The sequence below is a fragment of the Budorcas taxicolor genome, chromosome 5 (assembly GCF_023091745.1).
Source record: "Budorcas taxicolor isolate Tak-1 chromosome 5, Takin1.1, whole genome shotgun sequence".
Taxonomy (NCBI): Eukaryota; Metazoa; Chordata; class Mammalia; order Artiodactyla; family Bovidae; genus Budorcas; species Budorcas taxicolor.
The window spans coordinates 141,197,417-141,221,942 of NC_068914.1; the positions used below are offsets into that span (position 1 = coordinate 141,197,417).

Sequence of the window (24,526 nt, forward strand, 5' to 3'; positions counted from 1 at the left end):
AGTCCATGTGTGTTGCAGTCCATGGGGTAGCCAAGACTCAGATATGACTGAGAGACTGCAATGAACTGAACTGAGGTGAGGTTCTCAGTGTTACTCCTACTGCATTGAACTGAATTGATGAAAATGAAACAAGATTAACTAAACAGAAAAAGCTTTTTGTATGGAGACAAATGCTGAAGTGTGCAACATTGGGCTTCACTGGTGACTCAGTGGTAAAGAATCCACCTGCCATTGCATGGGACATGGGTTCTATCCCTGGTCTGGGAAGATGCCACATGCCTCGGAACAGCTAAACCTGTGCTCTGCAGCCCGGAAACCACAGTTACTGAGCGTTTGTGCCGTGGCTACTGAAGCTCTCGTTGCCTAGAGCCTGCGTTCTGTAAGAAGAGAAACCACAATAATGAGAGGCCGGTGCACCACAACTGGAGAAAAGCCTGCATAGCAGGGAAGAGCAAAGTAAGTAATTAAAAAAAAAAAACAAAAACAAAAAGGGGGGAACACCATGCAAAGCCAAAACTACATAAAACAGTCTTACTAATTAGTATATAAATTACAGTTCTTTTGTGACTTAAAAATTTTTCATCAAAATATTAAATATTATTGCTCTCTGTAAATGTATAGGGAAGTAGGAAAACAGTAAAACTAGTATGTATTTACATACTATAAAATATTAGAAGTATCATTAAAAATAGTTTGAGCAGAGAATGCGACTGTCTTCTCACTATATAACTTACTATATAGAGCAAGCATGTTTTCTGTGCCCTGGTGAATTATAATATTCCTCTCTGTGTTTGGAGGAAGCTTTCAAAATATTTAATATTAATAATTAATATTTAATTTTGTGTTTTCAGTGTTGTGAATTATCTGAAAGAGTTCCTTCAATGTGAAGTTATTTTTGGTGGCATCACTCTGGGATGTGTTTATCCTTTTGGGCACAACCACTTTGCTCATTTATGTTGGTAAGCTGGCTTTGACTAAGTTCTCCTGGCTGCGTATCTGTCTAGAATCTTGAATGACAGTGGTGTCAACATCCCATAGTGAACTGTTCCTTCTATAACTCTATGTTCAGTTCAGATTTCATCTCCTATACTTACCACTTTTCATTTCTTTGCTGCACTTTCATCTTTCTTGGCCAATTTTCTTTTGATAATATATTTTCATAGAATGTCACATAGCTTTATCAGCACAAAGAGACAGCACAGCCATACACTTTGCTGTCTGTGTGTGAGCTGAATAACAGTTGAGTGGAGACCAGTAATAGACTTTGAAAGAGGAGTGTGATTGATGACGATCATGAGACACATCTGTCACTTGCACAGAGATCTGTGGAGCTGGTAGTGAAATTTGTGGTTACCATAAGTGAAATCTGACCATGTTGTGTGTATGTGGGGTGATGTTATTTAACTGAAATTCACCTGTGGTGGAGTCATGCAAAGCAGTGACTTCCTGTGCAAAATTGAAGGCAAGGTACTGGAATGAACCTACATGAGGGATCCTGAAGTTTGCTTATGCTTCATTTATGGTAAATCTGCTTCTGAGTTGTTACATGCTATATACAATGATGAAGTAAAGAAAGTCTGAAAAATTGTGTATTAGAGTTTAAACATCAATTTTTTTTGAAGAAATCTTCTGTGTGATTTTGCCATTTTTATGTTGTTGTCCATATACATGACTACTTCTTAGCCAAGCACTTAATTTATGGGTCTAATAGCTGATTGGGAAAAGATAAACATAGATATTCAGTTTATCTTCCCACCTGCCTCTTTTTCCTACTGTTGAGATCCAGAACATTGAAAAAACTCACAGGTAAAAGTGAGAAGAATTAGATCAACACAAGCAACTGGAAGAAAAATCAGCAAGTGGGACTTCATCGTACTAAAGTTTCTGCACAGCAAAGGAAATAGTCCCCCTGCCAAGCCCTACAGAGTGGGAGAAAATATTTGTAAGTCATATATTAGATAAGGGTTAGTATCCAAAATATAGTAAGAACTTACACAACTTAAACCAATCCATTTAAAAAAATGGGCAGAGGAACTAAATAGATATTTTTCAAAAGAAAATAAACCTAAATAGCCATGAAAAGGTGCTCTGTATTGATAATCATTAGGGAAATGCAAGGCAAAACCACAATGAGATATCACCTCTCACCTGTTGGAATGTTTATTATCAAGAAGACCAGAGATAACTGATGCTGAGGATGTGGAGATAAGGGAATTCTTGTACACTGTTGTTAGGCATGTAAATTGGTTTAGTTCCTATGGAAACCAATATGGAAGTCTTTAAAAAATTAAAAATGCAACTGCCTTATGATTCAGCAATTCCACTTCTGGATATACAGTTGAGCTTATTATTATTTTTAATTTTTCTTGATTGTGTTGGGTATTTGTTGCTGCACGCAGGCTTTCTCTAGTTGTGGCAAGTGGGGCTATTCTTCCTCTTGGTGTTGGGGGTTCTCATTGCTGTGGCTTCTTTTATTGTGGAGTTTGGGCCCTAGGTGCACATGCTCAGTGGCTCAGTAGCTGCAGCGTACAGACTGTAGGGTGCTTGGGCTTCAGCAGTTGTGGCGCACGGGCTTAGTTGCTCCATGGCACGTGGAATCTTCCTGGACCAGGATTGAACCCTTGACCCCTGCATTGGCAGGTGGATTCTTACCACTGTACCACCAGGGAGGTTCGATACTTGAATTTGAACAACGTGGGTTAGGGGTGCCGGCCCTCTGTGCAGTTGAAAATCCACTTGTAACTTACAGTCTTCCTTTTGTATATACATGGTTGCTCTGTATCTGAGGTCCTACATTTGTGGATTTAACCTACCAGGGATTGTGTGGTTGTCACTGTTTTTGCTGTTCAGTCACCCAGTTGTGTCTGATGCTTTGTGACCCCATGGACTGCAGCCTGCTAGGCCTCCCTGTCCCTCACCAGGTCCTGAAGTTTGCCCAAGTTCATGTCCATTGCATTGGTGGTGCCATCCAGCCATCTCATCCTCTGACACCCTCCTCTCCTTCTGCCCTCAATCTTTCTCAGCATCTGGGACTTTTCCAATGAGTTGTCTGTTCTCATCAGATGATCCTTCCAACAAGTATTCATGATTGATTTCTCTTAAGAGTGACTGGATTGTGTGGTACTGTAGTATTTTATTGTTGAAAAGAAAATTTGTATGTGGACCTGTGCAGTTTCAATTTCTGTTGTTCACAGCTCAGCTGTATACCCAAAGGAAATGAAAACAGGAATTGAAGAGATGTATGTAATCCTATATTCATTGTTAGATATTCACAATAGCTCAGATACAGAAACAACCTACATGTTTTTCAATAGATGAATGGATGAAGAAGTTGCCGTATATATGCACAATGGAATATTCAGTTCAGTTCAGTCGATGAGTTGTGTACGATTTTTTGCGACCCCATGAATTGCAGCATGCCAGGCCTCCCTGTCCATCACCAGCTCCCGGAGTTCACTCAGACTAACGTCCATTGAGTCAGTGATGCCATCCAGCCATCTCATCCTCTGTCGTCCCCTTCTCTTCCTGCCCCCAATCCCTCCCAGCATGAGTCTTTTCCAGTGAGTCAACTCTTTGCGTGAGGTGGTCAAAGTACTGGAGTTTCAGCTTTAGCATCATTCCTTCCAAAGAAATCCCAGGGCTGATCTCCTTCAGAATGGACTGGTTTGCTCTCCTTGCCATCCAAGGGACTCTCAAGAGTCTTCTCCAACACCACAGTTCAAAAGCATCAATTCTTCGGTGCTCAGCCTTCTTCACAGTCCAACTCTTACATCCATACATGACTACTGGAAAAACCGTAGCCTTGACTAGACGGACCTTAGTTGGCAAAGTAATGTCTCTGCTTTTGAATATGCTATCTAGATTGGTCATAACTTTTCTTCCAAGGAGTAAGCATCTTTTAATTTCATGGCTGCAGTCACCATCTGCAGTGATTTTAAGTAAGTAAGTAAAGTCACTCAGTCATGTCTGACTCTTTGTGACCCTGTGGACTGCAGCCCACCAGGCTCCTCAGTCCATGGGATTCTCCAGGCAAGAATACTGGAGTTTGTTGCCATTTCCTTCTCTAGGGGATCTTCCCAACCCGGGGATCAAACCTGGGTCTCCCGCATTGGAGGCAGACGCTTTAACCTCTGAGCCATCAGGGAAGCAGTGATTTTGGAGCCTCCCCAAATTAAGTCTGACACTGTTTCCATGTTTCCCCATCTATTTCCCATGAAGTGATGGGACTGGATGCCATGATTTTTGTTTTCTGAATGTTGAGCTTTAAGGCAACTCTTTCACTCTCCACTTTTACTTTCATCAAGAGGCTTTTTAGTTCCTCTTCACGTTCTGCCATAAGGGTGGTGTCATCTGCATATCTGAGGTTATTGATATTTCTCCCGGCAATCTTGATTCCAGCTTATGCTTCTTCAAGCCCAGCATTTCTCATGACGTGCTTTGCATATAAGTTAGCCATTGAGAAAAAATCTGCCATGTGTGGAAACATACGTGGACCTTGAGGGGATTATTCTCAGTTAGATAAGTCGGTCAGAGAAAGACAAATATTATATAGCATCACTTACATGTGGAATCTAAAAGAGCCAAACTTACCAAAACAGTGTAGACTGGTGGTTATCAGAAGCTGGGAGCTGGAGGAATTGCGAATGTGTTGTTTAAGGGTACAAACCTAGAGCTAGTAGGTAAATAAGTCCTAGAGATGAAATGCACAATGTATAGATTATAGTCAACAATACTATTTATAAACAACGAGATCATATTTGTTCCCACTGAACAAAGGAAAGTAATTATGTGAAGTGAAAAGTGTGTCAGCTAATGCTATGATAGTCATATTTTGGTATATAAGTATCAAACCAACATGTTGTACATCTTTAACTCACATGATGTTATGTGTCAGTTATATTTCAGTTTAAAGAAGGAAAAAACATTTAGGATAGGAAAACTTTGGACCTGGAGTGTATAGTAATAAAAGAACAAATAATACATGGGTTGATTTAGTATTTTGTCATTGACTGGTTGCTTTCTTTTTTAAAACTCTTATGGTAAAGGATCTGAATTCTTAGGATAATTGCATTCTAGCTTTCTTATGTTTGACTTCATGAGATATAAACCAGAGGTGAGCTGTTAGCTAGAACATTAGTAAAATATCTGCTGATAGAATGACCTTTGAACAGTTGGCACTGAGACATGAGATTAGCATGTCAAAGGACATGGAGAAATACTGCCATCAGATTCAGTCTGTGACCATGGGAAACCTCTGGTCAGCTTCTCCGCCAGCTTATTCTTCGAGCATGTTGTTTTCTTTTCTGTTGGCTGTTGTAGACAAGAGCTCTTTCATGTAATAGCATTATTAAGAGGTATTTATATGCCTCTGCAAAAGGAATACTTTACCAAATCAGCAAATGGAAAATTTTTTCCTCATTTACTTAAAAAAGCCTTTTCTTAATCCAGAAATTGCCAAAAACATAAATGTGTAAGTTAGAGGTAATAAACATGAAGCAAATGATTAAGTATAGTTGTAATGCTATGAATGTAAAGTACTCTGAGAGCTTATATGGGACTGTATGACCTAATTTGTAATTTAAAGAAGGCCTGTTAGAGATAACTTGATTTAAGTTGAACTCTGAAAGAGAAGATAATAGGTAAAGGGAAAGCCCTGTACTGCCAGGGAGTATGGTACCTGGCATATAATAAATAAGGGCGTGTGTGTGTGTGTTCAGTTGTGTCTGACTCTTGGCAGCCTCATGGACTATAGCCCACCATGCTCGTCTGTCAATGGAATTTTCCAGGCAAGAATACTGGAGTTGGTTGCCATTTCCTACTCCAGGGAATCTTTCCAACCCAGGGATCAAACCCACATCTCCTTCATCTCATGCATTGACAGGTGTATTCTTTCCCAGTGTATCACCTGGGAAACCCAAGGTGATGAAGACAAGAGTGGTGTTAATTGAAGCTGAAGAGATGGGTAGGAGGAGCCAGATAGTATAAAGATTGTGTTAATAACTTTGCCATTCATTCTAAAAGTGAAACCATGAACAAGAGATTTATGATGTAAAAAACAAGAGCACATAGATAGAGCTTCTAAGTGCTTTGCATATATTAACTATATTCTGGCAGAAACCGTTTGACATGCGTCTGTTTTTAATCCTTGTGTTATAAGGAATATGAGGGACAGAAAGGTGAAATAACTTGCTCAAAATCATGTGTCTGGGAGTGGCGGGCCTGAGCACCTTAGCTCTGGAGTCTCTGCTTTACATCATCGCTCCTTATCTTTTATAATCTAACTTTTCCACACTTAAAGTACTTGTAGTTATAAATTATGTGATTTATGATTGAAGAGTTCAAACAAAGGAACAGTTCCTGTTATAGTGATATCTCAAATGTGACATCATACTGCTTGGTGGTATATGGCTGAACATCTTTTACTTTAATAGCTGTGTATTTATTTTAATGTTTATTAATATTTACCTCTTTTAAGGCATCTCTTTTTTGACGAGAGACCTAGAAACCATCTTTAGTTCCTGCTCTTCGTCACTACTCAAGCCAAGTCCTGTCAGTTTTTTCTTCCCAAATACCTGTTAGGTTTACCCTGTACGATTACTTTTTTGAATGGAATCTTTAATCCATTTATATTTTATTGTTGTTATTTACTTGAATGTAGTTATGTCTGTCATTTTGTTTTCTTTCAGTTCAGTCGCGTCTGACTCTTTGCGATCCCATGGACTGCAGCACACCAGGCTTCCCTGTCCATCACCAGCTCCCAGAGTTTACTCATACTCATGTCCATTGAGTTGGTGGTGCCATCCAACCAACTCATCCTCTTTCATCCCCTTCTCCTCCCACCTTCAGTCTTTCTCAGCATTAGGGTCTTTTCCAGTGAGTCAGTTCTTCCCATCAGGTGGCCAAAGTATTGGAGTTTCAGCTTCAACATCAGTCCTTCCAATGAACAACCAGGACTGATCTCCTTTAGGATGGACTGGATGGATCTCCTTGCAGTCCAAGGGACTCAAGAGTCTTCTCCAACACCACAGTTCAAAAACATCAATTTTTTGGCGATTAGCTTTCTTTATAGTCCAACTCTCACATCCATACATGACTATTGGAAAAACCATAGCCTTGACTAGATGGACCTTTGTTGACAAAGTAATGTCTCTGCTTTTCAATATGCTGTCTAGGTTGGTCATAACTTTCCTTCCAAGGAGTAAGCGTCTTTTAATTTCATGGCTGCAGTCACCATCTGCAGTGATTTTGGAGCCCCCCCAAATAAAGTCAGCCACTGTTTCCACTGTTTCCCCATCTATTTGCCATGAAGTGATGGGACCAGATACCATGATCTTCATTTTCTGAATGTTGAGCTTTAAGCCAACTTTTTGACTCTGCTCTTTCACTTTCATCAAGAGGCTCTTTAGTTCTTCTTCTCTTTCTGCCATAGGGTGATATCATCTGCATATCTGAGGTTATTGATATTTCTCCCGGCAGTCTTGATTCCAGCTTGTGTTTCTTCCAGCCCAGTGTTTCTCATGATGTACTCTGCATAGAAGTTAAATAAGCAAGGTGACAGTATATAGCCTTGACTACTCCTTTTCCTATTTGGCAGCAGTCTGTTATTCCATGTCCATTTCTAACTGTTGCTTCCTGACCTGCATACAGGTTTCTCAAGAGGCAGGTCAGGTGGTCTGGTATTCCCATCTCTAGAAGAATTTTCCACAGTTTGTAGTGATCCACACAGTCAAAGACTTTGGCATAGTCAGTAAAGTAGAAGTAGATGTTTTCTTGAACTCTTGCTTTTTCAATAATCCAGTGCGTGTTGGCAATTTGATCTCTGGTTCCTCTTCCATTTCTAAAACCACCTTTTCTTGAACACCTGGAAGTTTACAGTCCATGTAATGTTGAAGCCTGGCTAGGAGAATTTTCGGAGAAGGCAATGGCACCCCACTCCTGTACTCTTGCCTGGAAAATTCCATGGACGGAGGAGTCTGGTGGGCTGCAGTCCATGGGGTCGCTAAGAGTAGGACACGACTGAGCGACTTCACTTTCACTGTTCACTTTCATGCACTGGAGAAGGAAATGGCAACCCACTCCAGTGTTCTTGCCTGGATAATCCCAGGGACGGTGGGTCCTGGTGGGCTGCCATCTCTGCAGTCGCACAGAGTCGGATTCAACTGAAGTGACTTAGCAGCAGCAGCAGGAGAATTTTGAGCATTACTTTACTAGCGTGTGAGATGAGTGCAATTGTGCGGTAGTTTGAGCATTCTTTGGCATTGCTTTTCTTTGGAATTGGAATGAAAACTGACCTTTTCCAGTCCTGTGGCCATTGCTGAGTTTTCCACATTTGCTGGCATATTGAGTGTAGCACTTTCACAGCATCATCTTTCAGGATTTGAAATAGCTCAACTGGAATTTCATCACCTCCACTAGCTTTGTTCGTAGTGGTGCTTTCTTTCTAAGGCCCACTTAACTTCCCGTTCCAGGATGTCTGGCTCTAGGTGAGTGATCACACCATTGTGATTATCTGGGTTGTGATGGTCTTTTTTTGTATAGTTGTTCTGTGTATTCTTGCCACCTCTTCTTAATATCTTCTGCTTCTGTTAGGTCTATACCATTTCTGTCCTTTATTGAGCCTGTCTTTGCATGAAATGTTCCCTTGGTATCTCTAATTTTCTTGAAGAGATCTCTAGTCTTCCCCATTCTGTTGTTTTCCTCTGTTTATTTGCACTGATCATTGAGGAAGGTTTTCTTATCTCTCCTTGCTATTCTTTGAAACTCTGCATTCAAATGAGTATATCTTTCTTTTTCTCCTTTGCTTTTCGCTTCTCTTCTTTTCACAGCTATCTGTAAGGCTTCCCCAGACAGCCATTTTGCTTTTGTGCATTTCTTTTTGTTGGAGATGGTCTTCATCACTGTCTCTTGTGCCATGTCTCAAACTTCCGTCCATAGTTCATCAGACACTCTATCAGATCTAATCTCTTGAATCTATTTCTCACTTCCGCTGTATAATTGTAAGGGATTTCTATTTCCACTGTATAATCGTGGGCTTCCCTGGTGGCTCAGATGGTAACGAGTCTGCCTGCAATGCGGCAGACCCAGGTTTGATCCCTGGGTTAGGAAGATCCCCTGGAGGAGGAAATGGAAACCTACGCCAGTACTCTTGCCTGGAAAATCCCATGGACGGAGGAGCCTGATAGGCTGCAGTCCATGGGGTCGCAAAGAGCCGGACACAACTGAGCAACTTCACTTTCTTTCACTGTGTAAGTCGTAAGGGATTTGATTTAGGTCATACCTGAATGGTCTAGTGGTTTTCTCTACTTTCCTCAATTTAAGTTTTCCTTATGTCCTGCTTTTTTGTTATTTTGCTTTAACTTTACTGCCTCCATTAAGCAGATTTTTTATAGGGTATAATTTTAATTTCTTGGTTAAATTTTTAGCTATAATTTTTTAGATATTTCCTTAGTATTTGTTAAGAGATTATAATGTCATTTTTAATCACATTGGACTTAAGATTAATGCTAATTTAATTCCAGTAAAATACAGAAACTTTGCTTCAGTACTAATCTTTGTTTTTCCTTCTCTGTTTTGCTACCTTTGTCATATATTATGGTTCTGTATATAAAGCTCTAATATTGTATAATACTGTGTTATAATAATCACCTTAAGCAGTCTTTTTAAAAAAAGTATTTAGTAAGGTTATCTTGCATATAAGACTGTTTGGAAACTGGGAAGTCTTGCATTCTCACAGTGAAATTTTCTTTACCCAAACCACAGTAAAATGATCATACCTAGTAAATTAACATTAATACATTTCTATTATAGAATTTGACATACGGTCAGATTTTGCCAAGTTTCCCAATAATATCTTTGTAGCAGTTTCCCTCCAGTATTCTTGCCTGGAGAATCCCAGGGACGGGGGAGTCTGGTGGGTTGCCGTCCATGGGGTTGCTCGGGGTCAGACACGACTTAAGCAACTTAGCAGCCTCAGCAGCAGCAGTTTCCCCAACCTATCAGACCAGATTGATACACTGTATGCAGTAGTTACTATGTCTCTTTGTTCTCCTTTTACCCAGATTAATTTCTCTGCCTTTCTTTGACTTTATTAACATCGATATGGTCAAAGGTGGTTGTTTTCTAGAATGTTCTTTAATTTGGTAGTCTGTTTCCTTCATAATTTTGTTCAAGTTATGCATTTTTGGGCAGAAATTCTGTGTAAGAGAACTTAACATAAAAAATGGTACATTTTTTCCCAACATGTTACATACATAATGCCAGTTTTTTTCTTAATTGATGATGGATGGTGTGAGTAAGGTGTTGTCCACCAAGTTTATTTTCTCTTACGTTATTAATAATTTATGGGGAGATACACTGAGACAGTGTAAATACCCTTTTCTCCTAAAAGCTTTGATCACATGGATCTTGTCATGGATGATGCTGGACTTGAATCAGTTATTACCATCATGGAAGCAAAAAGATAGATGATTAAAATTTCAATAACAATTTCTAGGAATTTCAGTTTTAGTGTTTCTGAGAGAGCTTTCTTTATCCGGTAGTGATGATTGTAAGATACTTGGTAGTTAACCTGCTTATGTCATGGGTTTATTTTTCATATGTTTTTGTAGGTTCATGTATTGGACAGACTGGGGAGAAGTACCAAAGATAGAACGTGCTGGAATGGATGGTTCAGATCGCTTCGTTATAATAAACACTGAAATTTACTGGCCAAATGGACTGACTTTGGATTATGAGGAACGGAAGCTTTATTGGGCAGATGCAAAACTTAATTTCATTCACCGATCAAATCTGGATGGAACGAATCGGTAAGATTGCGTCAGGATTGGGAACTCATGTATACCCGTGGCAGATTCATGTCAATGTATGGCAAAACCAATACAGTATTGTAAAGCAAAAAAAAAAAAAAAACCACTTTAAGTCAGCTCCATGATAGAGTAATCAAATTATAAAGCCTAATTTTATCAAGAAGTTGTTAACATATTTTTGGCTTAAGTGTCAAAGGTGAAGAAGAATCGATTTTTTAGTTTGCTTTTTATAAAGGTAATGACATTTCTCATCTGTCTTGGTGGCATTTAGAATTTATGGACTGTATTTTCTCCTTCTTTACTCTGAGCTAATTTAGTTCTTCAGTGGTTCTCAATCAGGGATAATACTTCCACTCTCTTCCAGAGTGTTTGGAAGTGTGTGGGGAATTTTGGTTGACACGGAGACTGGGAGTACTGCTAACATTTTAGTTCCCTGGCGGGCCAGGGATACTAAACATTCTGTAATGTGCTGGACTCCTAGAAGGACAAAGAGTTCATCCTTTCGAATTGCCGACAGAGCCTACCAGGTGCTGTTTCTGGAAGCTTATTTGATAAACCTCTAAACCAGGATAGGGTTGGCCAATTTTTCCTGTGAGGAGCCAAGTCATTATACGCCTTGTGGGCCATATCTCTGTTGCAACTATTTACCTCTGCTGTTGTGGTGTGAAAGAAGCTATATAGAATACTTAAGGGGATGGGCATGGTTTTGTTCCAGTAAAACATTTTTGAGCCAGTGGACTCTGGTTTGCTGACCTCTAGATCAGGAGAAAACCTACTGCAGGTTTGCTGTATCCTGGTGTCCCCAGAAGACAAAGATATATAAACATGGAATTCCTACTCAGATCATGTTCAGATTTTTAAAATTTAATTAAGTTTTTTATTCAAAAGTAGTTGATTTACAAGGTTGTTGTGGTCATATTTTTAAAGACACTTGATGTCCTTGTGTTTGGAAGATTATTTGGGTTTCTAGTGGTCTCATTCTAAGACCCCAGCAGAAACAGAAAGCCTTAGATAATTGAAGGAATTTGTCAAAGTGAAAACATCTGTTGCCATATATAGTTGCAATATTTTTATTTTTTTCTTGTGATGAGAACCTTTAAGATTTACTGTTTTAATAACTTTGAAATGTTACAAGGCTATGGTTTTTCCAGTGGTCATGTATGGATGTGAGAGTTGGATTATAAAGAAAGCTGAGTGCCGAAGAATTGATGCTTTTGAACTGTGGTGTTGGAGAAGACTCTTGAGTCCCTTGGACTGCAAGGAGATCCATCCAGTCCATCCTAAGGAGATCGGTCCTGGGTGTTCATTGGAAGGACTGATGTTGAAGCTGAAACTCCAATACTTTGGCCACCTGATGCGAAGAGCTAACTCACTGGAAAAGGCTCTGATGCTGGGAAAGATTGAGGGCAGGAGAAGAAGGGGACAACAGAGGATGAGATGGTTGGATGGCATCACTGACTCAATGGAAATGGGTTTGGGTTGTCTCTGGGAGTTGGTGATGGACAGGGAGGCCTGGCGTGCTGTGGTTCATGGGGTCACAAAGAGTCGGACACGACTGAGGGACTGAACTGAACTTGGAAATATATAAGATGATAGTATTATTAACTATAGTTGCAGTGCTGTGGATTACATTCTCAGGACTTAACTTTTTTTTTTAATACCTGGAAGTTTGTATCTTTTTGACTCCTGTTAGCCATTTCACTAGCCTCCATACCTTGCCTGTGGCAACCATCAATCTGTTCTGTCTGTGAGCTTGGTTTTTAGTTCAGTTGTTTGTTGTTTAGAGTCAACATATAAGTGAGATTGTACAGTATTCCTCTTTCTGTGTCTTATTTCGCTTAGCATGATGCCCTCAAAGTCTATTCATATTGTCAAAACTAGTAATATTTCATTCTTTTGTATGGCTGACTAATATTCTGTTGTACATATTATAGCATATCTTCTTTATCCATCCCACCATTAATGACACTTGGGTTGTTTCCTTTTCATTTCCTGTTGTGAATTATGTTGAGTGAACATAGGGATGCATGCGTCTTTTCAAGTTAGCAGGGTATGCAGTGGTTGCTAACTAGACTTGTTACAATCATTATACATTATATACAAGTATCAAATTATTATGTTGTAAACCTGAAACTAATGTTGTATGTCAATTATACCTTAATTAAAAACAAAAGAAAAGTGGAAAATTCAGAATTACATGGGGGATTAAACAAGATTCTCCTGAAAAAACTGTGGTTGAAGGAAGCTGTCAAAGGATAATAATATCTGGAGACAAATGAGAATAGAAATACAACATACCAAAACTTATGGGGTTTCTAAGAGGGAAGTTTATAGTGATAAATGCTTACATTTGAAACAAGAAAAGTCTCAAATAAACAACCTAACGTTACACCTCAAAGAGCTAGATAAAGAAGGACAAACTAAGCCCACAGTTGCCAGAAAGAAGGGAATAACAAATCAGAGTGGAAATAAATGAAATAGAAATTAAAAATACAGTAGGAAAGATCAGTGAAAAAGCAAGAGTTGGTTTTTTGAAGAGAAACAAAATACACAAACCTTTAGTTCGACTTAATAAGAAAGAGAGGAGACTGAAATAAAATCAGAAAGAGGAGACGTTACAACTATAAATACAAAGGATCATAAGAGACTACTGTCAACAATATATGCCATCAAGTTGAACAGCTTAGAAGAAAGGGATCATGACTGAATCATGAAGAAATAGAAAATTTGAACAAACCAATTAAAGAAGATTAAATCAGTAATCAAAAACCTCCCCAAAACAAAAGTAGAGGACCAGAAGACTTGACTGGCGAATTCTACCGAACATTTGAAAAAGAATTAATACCAATCTTTCTCAAAGTCTCCTGAAAAATAGAAGAGGAGGGAATTCTTAAAAACTCATTTTATGTGGTTAGCATTACCTTGATACCAAAACCAAACAAGAAACCTACAAAAGAAAATTACAGGCCAATATTCTTAACGAATTTAGCTGCAGAAGTTCTCAACTCAGAACTAGCAAACTGAATTCAGCAGCACATTAAAAGGATCATACTCCACAATCAAGTGGATACAAGGATTGTTCAGTATATGCAAATTAATGTGATTGAGCACATTAATAAAATGAAGGATGAGAATCGTGTGATCATCTCAATAGATGCAGAAAAAGCATTTGATAAAATTCAACATCCATTCATGATTACTTCTCAACAAAGTGGGTATGGAGGGAACATACCTCAACAGTGAAAGCTATGTATGACAAACCCACAACTAATAATATATTCAAAAGTAGAAAACTGTAAGTTTTTCATCTAAGGTCAGAGCAAGATAATGTTGTTTACTCTTGCCATTTTTAATCAGCATGGTGCTAGAGGTTCTAAATAGAGTCATGAGGCAAGGAAAGAAAGAAAATGCATCTCAGGAAAAAGGAAGAAGTAAAACTATTTGCAGATGGTCTCATGTTATACATAGGAAATCCTGGAAACTCCACCACAAAACTGTTCGAACTAATAAACAGATTCAGTTAGATTGCTGGATACAAAATCAGTATACAAAAATCACCTATATTTCTGTATGTTCATAACAAACTGTCAGAGAAATTAAGAAAACAATCTTATTTATTGTATCATACAAAAAAATACCTAATAAGTTTAACCAAAGAAGTAAAAGACACTGAGAACTATGATGCTGATGAAAGATATTGAAGAAGACACAAATAAATTGAAAGATATTTCATGCTCACAGATTAGAAAAATTAATTTGTTAAAACATCCATACTGTGGAAATCCATCTATAAATGTAGTGCAGTCCAGTGCACAAATCAGATTTTCAGTGCACTTTTCACAGAAGTAGAACAAATAATTCTAAAATTTGTGTGGAATTGCAAAAAAATGCAAATAGCCAAAGGAATCTTGAGAAAGAATAAAGCTGGAGGCATTATACTTCTAACTTCAAACTATATTTGCAAACTGTATTACTCAAAGTGGTATGGTACTGGCGTAATGACAGACACTAGATCAGTGGAATGGAATAGAGAGCCCAGAAACAAACCCAAGCATATTTGGTCAGTTTATGACAGAGGAGCCAAGAATGTTCAGTGGGGAAACTAATGTCTTTGTTACAGTTACTGTAGCATCTTCAGCAAATAGTGTGAGAAAACTGGATATCCACACCCGAAGGATGAAACTAGATCCCTGTCTTATACCACACGCAAAGTCAACTAAAAATGAATTCAAGACGCCAGTATAAGACCTGAAACTATAACTTTTTTTAGAGAAGAAACAGGAGACAAGCTCCTTGACATGGGTGTTGGTTATGACTTTGTGAGCATGTGTTTGAAACCTCAAGCAAACAGTATGGCGCCTCCTCAAAAATTTAAAATATTACTTCCATATGATCCAGTAATCCCACTTCTGGAATTCTTATCCAGAGGAAATGAAAACAATCTTGAGGCGATATCTGCACTTCCATGTTTATAGTGGCGTTATTCACAGTATCCAATGCATGAAACAATCAAAATTTCTGTCAGTGGTTGAAAGGATAAAGAAGATGTGGAATATACGCATTCAGTAGAATATCGTTCAGCCATGAGAGGGAAGGACATCCTGCTGTTTGTGGTTACATGTACGGACTCTGAGGCCATAGTGATCAGTGAAACGAGCCAGATAAAGGGAGACAAATACTGGGTGTGTCACATATATGTGGAATCTTAAAAAATGTCACAAACTCATAGAAACAAAAGAAAACTGGCTGTCAAGGAGTTGGAGGAAATAGATGTTCCCATTTTTTAAAAAACCCTAAAAAGGAAACCCTTGTCAGTGTGTGAGATACTATAAATAGCTGGATCAGTATTCTTGCATATGTGTATCATATCATCACTGTATACAGTTTATCATACAGATTTGTTTGTTGATTATACCTGGTAAAGCTGGGCGGGGGGGAGAACAAAAAGAAAAATAATGTCCTTAGGTAGAAAACTCCCCAGAAAAATATGATTATAGAACAGATCAAGTGAAAGACGCTCAGTTCAGTCAGTTCAGTTTAGTTGCTTGGTTGTGTCCAACTCTGCGACACCAAGGACTTAACCATGCCAGGCTTCCCTGTCCATCACCAACTCCTGGAGCCTACTCAAGTTCATGTCCGTCGAGTCAATGATGCAATACAACCATTTCATCCTCTGTCATCCCCTTCTCCTCCTGCCTTCAATCTTTCCCAGCATCAGGGTCTTTTCAGATGAGTCAGTTCTTTTCATCAGGTGGCCTAAGTATTGGAGCTTCAGCTTCAGCATCAGTCCTTCTAATGAATATTAAAGATTGATTTCGTTTAGGATTGACTGGTTGGATCTCCTTGCTGTCCAAGGGACTCTCAAGAGTCTTCTCCAACACCACAGTTCAAAAGCATCAATTCTTTGGTGCTCAGCTTTCTTTATAGTCCAATTCTCACATCCATACATGACTGCTGGAAAAACCATAGCCTTGACTAGACGGACCTTCGTTGGCAAAGGAAGTCTCTGCTTTTTAATATGCTGTCTAGGTTGGTCATAACTTTTCTTTCAAGGAGCAAGCATCTTTTAATTTCATGGCTGCAGTCACCATGCAGTGATTTTGGAGCCCCCCCAAAAAAAGTCTCTCATTGTTTCCATTGTTTCCCCATTTATTTGCCATGCAGTGATGGAATAGTGATGCCATGATCTTAGTTTTTAAATGTTAAGTTTTAAGCCAACTTTTTCACTCTCCTTTTTCACTTTCATCAAGAGGCTCTTTAGTTCATCTTTGCTTTCCACCATAAGGGTGGTGTCATCTGCATATCTGAGGTTATTGATATTTCTCCCGGCAATCTTGATTCCAGCTTGTGTTTCTTCCAGTCCAGAGTTTCTCATGATGTACTCTGCACATAAGTTAAATAAGCAGGGTGACAATATACAGCCTTGATGTACTCCTTTTCCTATTTGGAACCAGTCTGTTGTTCCAAAGGCTCTCAGTCGTGTCCAACTCATTGTGACCCCATAGACTAAACAATCCATGGAATTCTCCAGGCCAGAATACTGGAGTAGGTAGCAGTTCCCTTCCCCAGGGAATCTTCCCAACCCAGGGTTTGAACCCAGGTCTCCCACATTGCTGGTGGATTCTTTACCAGCTGAGCCACCAGGGAAGCCAAAGAATACTGGAGTGGATAGCCTATGCCTTCTCCAGCAGATCTTCCTGACCCAGGAAACGAACTGGGGTCTCCTGCATTGCAGGCGGATTCTTTACCAGCTGAGCTACCAGGGAAGCCCAGAACAGATCAAACCTCCACTTTAAAATGCACTATCACGAATTGAGACACCAATATTACATATCAAAGACCAACATAAGTTAGAATGAGAAAGTTCCGAGATGAGATACCAGAACTGAGGAAATAATTATAAATAAAAGAAAAAACTAATTTCAGAAAAGCCAGCTAAACTAGAAGGGACACAAGAGTGACTTACCCAAAAAGATTTTAAATTGAAGTTGTAAAGGGGGGGAAATTAAGGACTAAAAAGAAATGGAAAAAGATGAAAAGGATTTGAGAGAAAGTGACAAATATTAAAGATAGGCAAAGAAGGAAAAACACATAGATACTAAACCCTGTTAGGAAGGTAAGCTAAGCAAAGTAAGAGAACAAATATAAGGAACTGTAATTCAGGAAAAGTTTCTTAAAAGGAGATTCGAATCTACAGATTGATAAGAGAACATTATGTACTTGGTAATACAAGTTAAAGCAAACAGCACCAAGATATATTCTCGTAAAGTTACTCTGTAGAAAAAGGAAAATATTCTCTGGGCCTTTAAGAGTAAAATAAATAATTTTTCAAATGGAAAAGAAAATTAGATTCACATTAGGCTTTCTCACAGCAACACTCCGTCAGAATTAAGTGAAGTAGTATTTTTAAAAGATACTCAAGGAGAGTGTGAGCCAATTATTTTTACCCCCAGCAAAATTGACTTTCCTTATACAAAGCTATAGATGAACTGTTATGAACATGAAAGAAATCAAGAAATACTATTTCCCTGAGTCATTGTGAAAATGAACTAGTGGCTGAGCTTTAGATAATCACAGTGATGAGCAAGATAACAAAATAAGGCTTGGTGAAGAGCAGTAAACATATAATTAACTTGTATGAAAATTAAAGGATGGTTAAAATTGAGAGTATGGTATGTAATGATTGTATGTTTAGATAATGTAAATAAAGTACCATTCTGAAAAATTGGAATGAAGGGACTTCCCTGGCCATCTGGTGGTTAAGGTGCCGTGGCTTCTATTGCAGGGGACATGAGTTCGATTCTTGGTTGGGGAACTAAGATCATGCATGTTTTGCAGCATAGCTAAAAAAGAAAAAATGGAGTAAAATAAAAAATCAGAGTGTGAAGTACAGGTACTACATACAGAGATTTTGTTTAACCCTTTATAGTAATTACATTGGTGTATTGGTATAAATATTTTTAATTTTGGATCAAATAAGTGAGTAATTTTTGGATATATTAATTCAAATGCCAATAAATATGTAGAACTCTCTAAGTGGAAGAAAAGATGTATAGATGTAGTATTGTGGAGTTTAAGAGAAATTGATAATTCTGAGTTTTAATTGAGAATACTGGTGTGAGCTCATTAGTTATTGTAAGTTATAAAAATACACAGAAATATGTATGTTTATTTCTTATGACCACTGATGAGGACTAAGGGGGGAAAAATCCCACCCTGACTGCATTCTTGGAAAACTGTTCCACCTTAAAAGAAATCATACCTTAGGAATGATTTGGTTAACCCTAAGTCTCTTACAGGAAATATCCAAGTTGAGCTGGGATGTTATATCATAGTGGATAGCATGGAAGCTATTATAGGCTATTAGCGTCATTTTGTAAAGCCCAGAGAAATAACTTGAAAAGTCTCTCTTTGGTCAGAGATTGATTGAAACCCACCAAGTTTGTTTAAATCCTTGAGTTCATACTGATTTTCTTTTATTTTTTTATTTTTAAGAAAAGGAAGTAGTTACTTTCAGAGGATGAAAGGGAACCAACCAGTTCATTAGCTTGAATGTTGGTAATAAAGAGAAAGAATCCAGCAATTTATCCCCCCTTTTCTATAGGAATCTACCAGTAGCTAACAAATTAGTAGATATAAAAAGCTATTCCAGCTAGTAAATGAGAAATAATTAGAATATCAGCATTTTATTACTTCCAGTGAACTGTTCAGTCTAGGCATTGAACATCAGTGGCTGCTTCATAAGGAAAAGAACAGACTCTATTTGATGGAAGAAAAGAGCGTCACCCCCTTTTATCTTGCCAAAAGGATCAGTTCATTAGGAGTCTGATCAGACTTGGTATTTGCAGCAAATTTGTGGGAAAAGTAGAGGACAGGGAAACATTGAACTGTACCATGGGTATGCATCAGCAGATTCTGACATACAGGTCAAATAACATGGGTTGTTGAACAGATAAACTGCAAAGATGATAAGGGAACTTAGAGATTAAAACACACATAGAAAAGAAATTTACTGAAGGGGAAAGGGCGAGAGGAGGGATTAAATTAGGAGTTTGGGATTAAAATACGCGTACTACTATATATACAATAGATACCCAACAAGGACCTACTGTATAGCACAGGGAACTATATTCAATATTTTGTAATAACTTATAGTGGGAAAAAATCTTGAAAAGAATATATATAGATGTATGTTACATATATAGAACTGAATCACTTTGCAGTACACCTGAAACTAGCAGAATATTGTAAATCAACTGTATCAATATTTCAGTTAAAAAAAGACTGAAAAGAGGGTGGGTGAAGGCATGAATAGGCACAGCGGATTTAAATTTAGGACAGTGAAAAAACTTGTAGGATAATGATAGGCATATGTGTATACTACCACCAAGACTGATCTTTAAGGTAAACTGTGGACTTCAGGTGCTATGACTTTGCACTTGATTTCAGGGCTTCCTGTAAAGCCAGAGGAGTTGGAACAATGAGGTACTAAATCTGAGCCTAGGTAGATGTCAGTGGAACAGAATAGGGTTCAGAAGGTAGCGTACATGTATATGGTTAGTTGACTTTGTGACATAGGTATCTTGGATATCTTGGATAAATACACACTTTTAACCGGCCTTGACAGACACTGAAGAAAGATAATAAACTAAAAACCGGGAGGAATATAAAAGCTCTTTCTGTGAAAAATTTTAAATTCCTGATGACTGGAGTCAGGTTTTCAAGTTATGGTTATTAAAGTTATGAAGGTTATTAATGCTTTGGTTTGTCAGTGTTCCTCCTATTCAAATGCAGTTGGAAATGTGAGGGATGGTTGGAGGCAAGTGTAGAGAACTGGCTAAGAGCCAGATCACACAGGGTCTAGTATTCTAAAATGAGGCATTTGAATTTTAGCTGGTAGGTGTTGAGTCACTGGAGATGTTGAAGTTGCAGATTGACATGGATGGATTTGTCTTTTAGAAATACCTTTGGTAGTTGTATAGAGAATGAAGACTAACGATTTCATTTCGTTAAGTCTTCCAGTTAGTCATCATCATTCTCCAGAAAAGTACAATCTCTTCACTGTAATTTACACAATCTCTTTTATTTACCTTGTTTTAGACAATATTCTTACCACTTCCGCCCTTGTCTGCTATGCCCCAATCCTGTCAAACCGCTTGTGGCTCCCTGATGGTGTTTATGATGGCTCCTAGGTTTCTGCTTTGAATGGCTTCAGTTCAGTTCAGTTCAGCCGCTCAGTCGTGTCCGACTCTTTGCGACCCCATGAATCGCAGCGCGCCAGGCCTCCCTGTCCATCACCATCTTCCGGAGTTCACTCAGACTCACGCCCATCAAGTCAGGGATGCCATCCAGCCATCTCATCCTCTGCAGTCCCCTTCTCCTCCTTCCCCCAATCCCTCCCAGCATCAGAGTCTTTTCCAATGAGTCAACTCTTCGCATGAGGTGGCCAAAGTACTGGAGCTTCAGCTTCAGCATCATTCCTTCCAAAGAAATCCCAGGGCTGATCTCCTTCAGAATGGACTGGTTGGATCTCCTTGCCATCCAAGGGACTCTCAAGAGTCTTCTCCAACACCACAGTTCAAAAGCATCAATTCTTCAGCACTCAGCCTTCTTCACAGTCCAACTCTCACATCCATACATGACCACAGGAAAAACCATAGCCTTGACTAGACGGACCTTAGTCGGCAAAGTAATGTCTCTGCTTTTGAATATACAGTCTAGGTTGGTCATAACTTTTCTTCCAGGGAGTAAGCGTCTTTTAATGTCATGGCTGCAGTCACCATCTGCAGTGATTTTGGAACCCCAAAACACAAAGTCTGACACTGTTTCTACTGTTTCCCCATCTATTTCCCATGAAGTGATGGGACCAGATGTCATGATCTTCGTTTTCTGAATGTTGAGCTTTAAGCCAACTTTTTCACTCTCTTCTTTCACTTTCATCAAGAGGCTTTTTAGTTCCTCTTCACTTTCTGCCATAAGGGTGGTGTCATCTGCATATCTGAGGTTATTGATATTTCTCCCAGCAATCTTGATTCTAGCTTGTGTTTCTTCCAGTCCAGCATTTCTCATGATGTACTCTGCATATAAGTTAAATAAGCAGGGTGACAGTATACAGCCTTGACATATTCCTTTTCCTATTTGGAACCAGTCTGTTCCATGTCCAGTTCTAACTGTTGCTTCCTGACCTGCATACAGGTTTCTCAAGAGGCAGGTTAGGTGGTTTGGTATTCCCATCTCTTTCGGAATTATTCGATGGAAATGCCATTCAGTGAGATAGAAGATTCTGGAAAGGAAGATAGATTCTTTTTCCTTCCTTCCTTTCTTTTTTTAAATGTAGAAAGAGAATGAGATTGAATTCAAATTTGGACAAGTTTGCATTTGCATTCGAGTTGCTAATGGAAAACTATGATGATGAAATCTGGGGAGCTTTGGATGGATGAGCCTGCTGCTCAGCAGGGTAGTCTCAGAGGGAGACTTAGATTTATAGCCATTATCAAGTTAATGGTTGTTAAAGCCATAGACTGTAAACATAGGGGTATTTTGCAAGAGTGCTAGAGACTTAGGCAGAGACAACAACCACATACCAGATATGTTGAAGAATTTCTTCAAGACTGAGGGATGTCCCAGTCCGAGCTGCTCCTGATCAGCCATCCCTGTTTGCCTGGTTTCCAGGAACACCCTCAAACCCAGGCAGATCAGCATGGTTGGTCATCTACTGAGCCTGTGAAGAATCTGCTTCCCACAGAAGCAAATTGAAGAGATTTACCCACATAAACAGTAATAACCACAACTCTAGGATGGAGGGCTGAAGGTGAGGCTGGTGAGAGGCAGGTGGGATAGGGTGGAAGATGGGCCTCATCTGGATTCTGTTAGCATCTCTGGGAAATACTGAATATACCAGACACTAAAGGACACGCACCTTATGGCAGCCAAACTTGACATGATTGAACATGTTAGGCAAAGATCAGAGGTGTAGTTAAAGCTGGCTGTGAGTGAGTTCAGTGGTGCCAGAGAATAAGCAGGATCATGATATCAGCAGACTTCTTGGTGTGAGCAGAACACTGAAATACAGTGGGTAGTGAACCATGTTCTCAGGAGAAATACAGTTAGGTTCCTGCTAGACTGTGGTCAAAAAATTTTTGTCAACTGATGATTATATAATTTTAAAAATATATGTTTATGTTTAAAGATGCTTTATTTAATATATAATGTTGGAAATATGGGTTTTTTTAATTATAGCACGTTCAGTGCAGTGTTATATAGCCTCTAAAGTTAATATGAAACCAATATTTAATAATATGAAAATCTTTACAATACATTATGAAATGAAGACAGGTCATTATGATGTATTAAATGCTGGGCATTTACAGAAATTCACTCTCTTTAAAAAAAAATGATGTTGTTTAAATAACATGACAGTGGAGTCTTTCAGAATACATAACCGTTTTTTCTTCAGGGCATATTAATCATTATTAAGATGTAACAAGGTCCTTGGGGCCACTGCATATAATCCTGTGAAGAAGCTCAGTAATGATTGGTCGTAACTGCTCTTTATTCATGGTTTGTAAATGCTCTTTATTCATGGTTTGGTGCGGGTGCCTCAGTTGTTTCTTGCTTTGGCTCAGCTGTTTTGTTTCATCCTGTTGGGGGCTGTGATTTAGAGCTAATGAATTTTTACCAAATTATTAATTCAAAATTCCATTGGTTAGTTGGTTTCCTGTACTGTCTTAGTTGGTTTCATGTTGTGCCTCAGCTCTTTATAACAGAAACCAGTTTTCCATGCCTTGACCTTTGGAAATCGCTTGTGTTTGTGTATATACATGTACACGTTGTACACGTGCACCTACTAAAGGAATGGAAAGATACACTTTGTATTTCTATTTCCAGTTTTTTTCTAGTGAACATACATGTATTCTTTATGTAATCAGGAGAAAATGGTTACTTTGGACAAAGTAATACCAGATTTTGCCAGTGTGGTTTAGGATCCTTTATGCTTCTCTTTTGCCTCTACTCCGGAAGATACATTATTAACTTTCCTTTAATCTGTTTTGCCTATAATCTTCTTGAATACAGTTGAGTTCGGTCTTCCTTCACATGAGGCTCAGTTAAATATTTAAGACACTATTCAAGTGAGATCAATTATCAGAAATAACTCCAGAAAGAATGAAGGGATGGAGCCAAAGCAAAAACAGTATCCAGTTGTGGATGTGACTGGTGATAGAAGCAAGGTCTGATGCTATAAAGAGCAATATTGCATAGGAACCTGGAATGTCAGGTCCATGAATCAAGGCAAATTGGAAGTCGTCAAACAGGAGATGGCAAGAGTGAACGTCGACATTCTAGGAATCAGCGAACTAAAATGGACTGGAATGGGTGAATTTAACTCAGATGACCATTATATCTACTACTGCGGGCAGGAGTCCCTCAGAAGAAATGGAGTAGCCATCATGGTCAACAAAAGAGTCTGAAATGCAGTACTTGGATGCAGTCTCAAAAACAACAGAATGATCTCTGTTTGTTTCCAAGGCAAACCATTCAATATCACAGTAATCTAAGTTTATGCCCCAACCAGTAACGCTGAAGAAGCTGAAGTTGAACGGTTCTATGAAGTTTAGAACTAACACCCAAAAAAGATGTCTTTTTCATTATAGGGGACTGGAATGCAAAAGCAGGGAGTCAAGAAACACCTGGAGAAACAGGCAAATTTGGCCTTGGAATGCGGACTGAAGCAGGGCAAAGACTAATAGAGTTTTGCCAAGAAAATGCACTGGTCATAGCAAACACCCTCTTCCAACAACATAAGAGAAGACTCTACACAGAGACATCATCAGATGGTCAACACCAAAATCAGATTGATTATATTCTTTGCAGCCAAAGATGGAGAAGGTCCATACAGTCAACAAAAAGAAGACCAGGAGCTGACTGTGGCTCAGATCATGAACTCCTTGTTACCAAATTCAGACTTAAATTGAAGAAAGTAGGGAAAAGCGCTAGACTATTCAGGTATGACCTAGATCAAATCCCTTATGATTATACAGTGGAAGTGAGAAATAGATTTAAGGGCCTAGATCTGATAGATAGAGTGCCTGATGAACTATGGACTGAGGTTCGTGACATTGTACAGGAGACAGGGATCAAGACCAACCCCATGGAAAAGAAATGCAAAAAAGCAAAATGGCTGTCTGGGGAGGCCTTACAAATATCTGTGAAAAGAAGAGAAG

At 38.8% G+C, this 24,526-nt stretch overlaps 1 protein-coding gene across 1 annotated transcript in view; it reads left to right on the plus strand.

The window, feature by feature from the left end:
• Window positions 1–24,526, plus strand: part of LRP6 (LDL receptor related protein 6) — a 168,707-nt gene that overhangs the window by 62,696 nt on the left and 81,485 nt on the right. Inside the window, exon 3 of the mRNA XM_052640462.1 lies at window positions 10,608–10,805. Coding sequence (XP_052496422.1) covers window positions 10,608–10,805 — 198 coding nt within the window. The remainder of the gene's footprint in view (window positions 1–10,607; window positions 10,806–24,526) is intronic.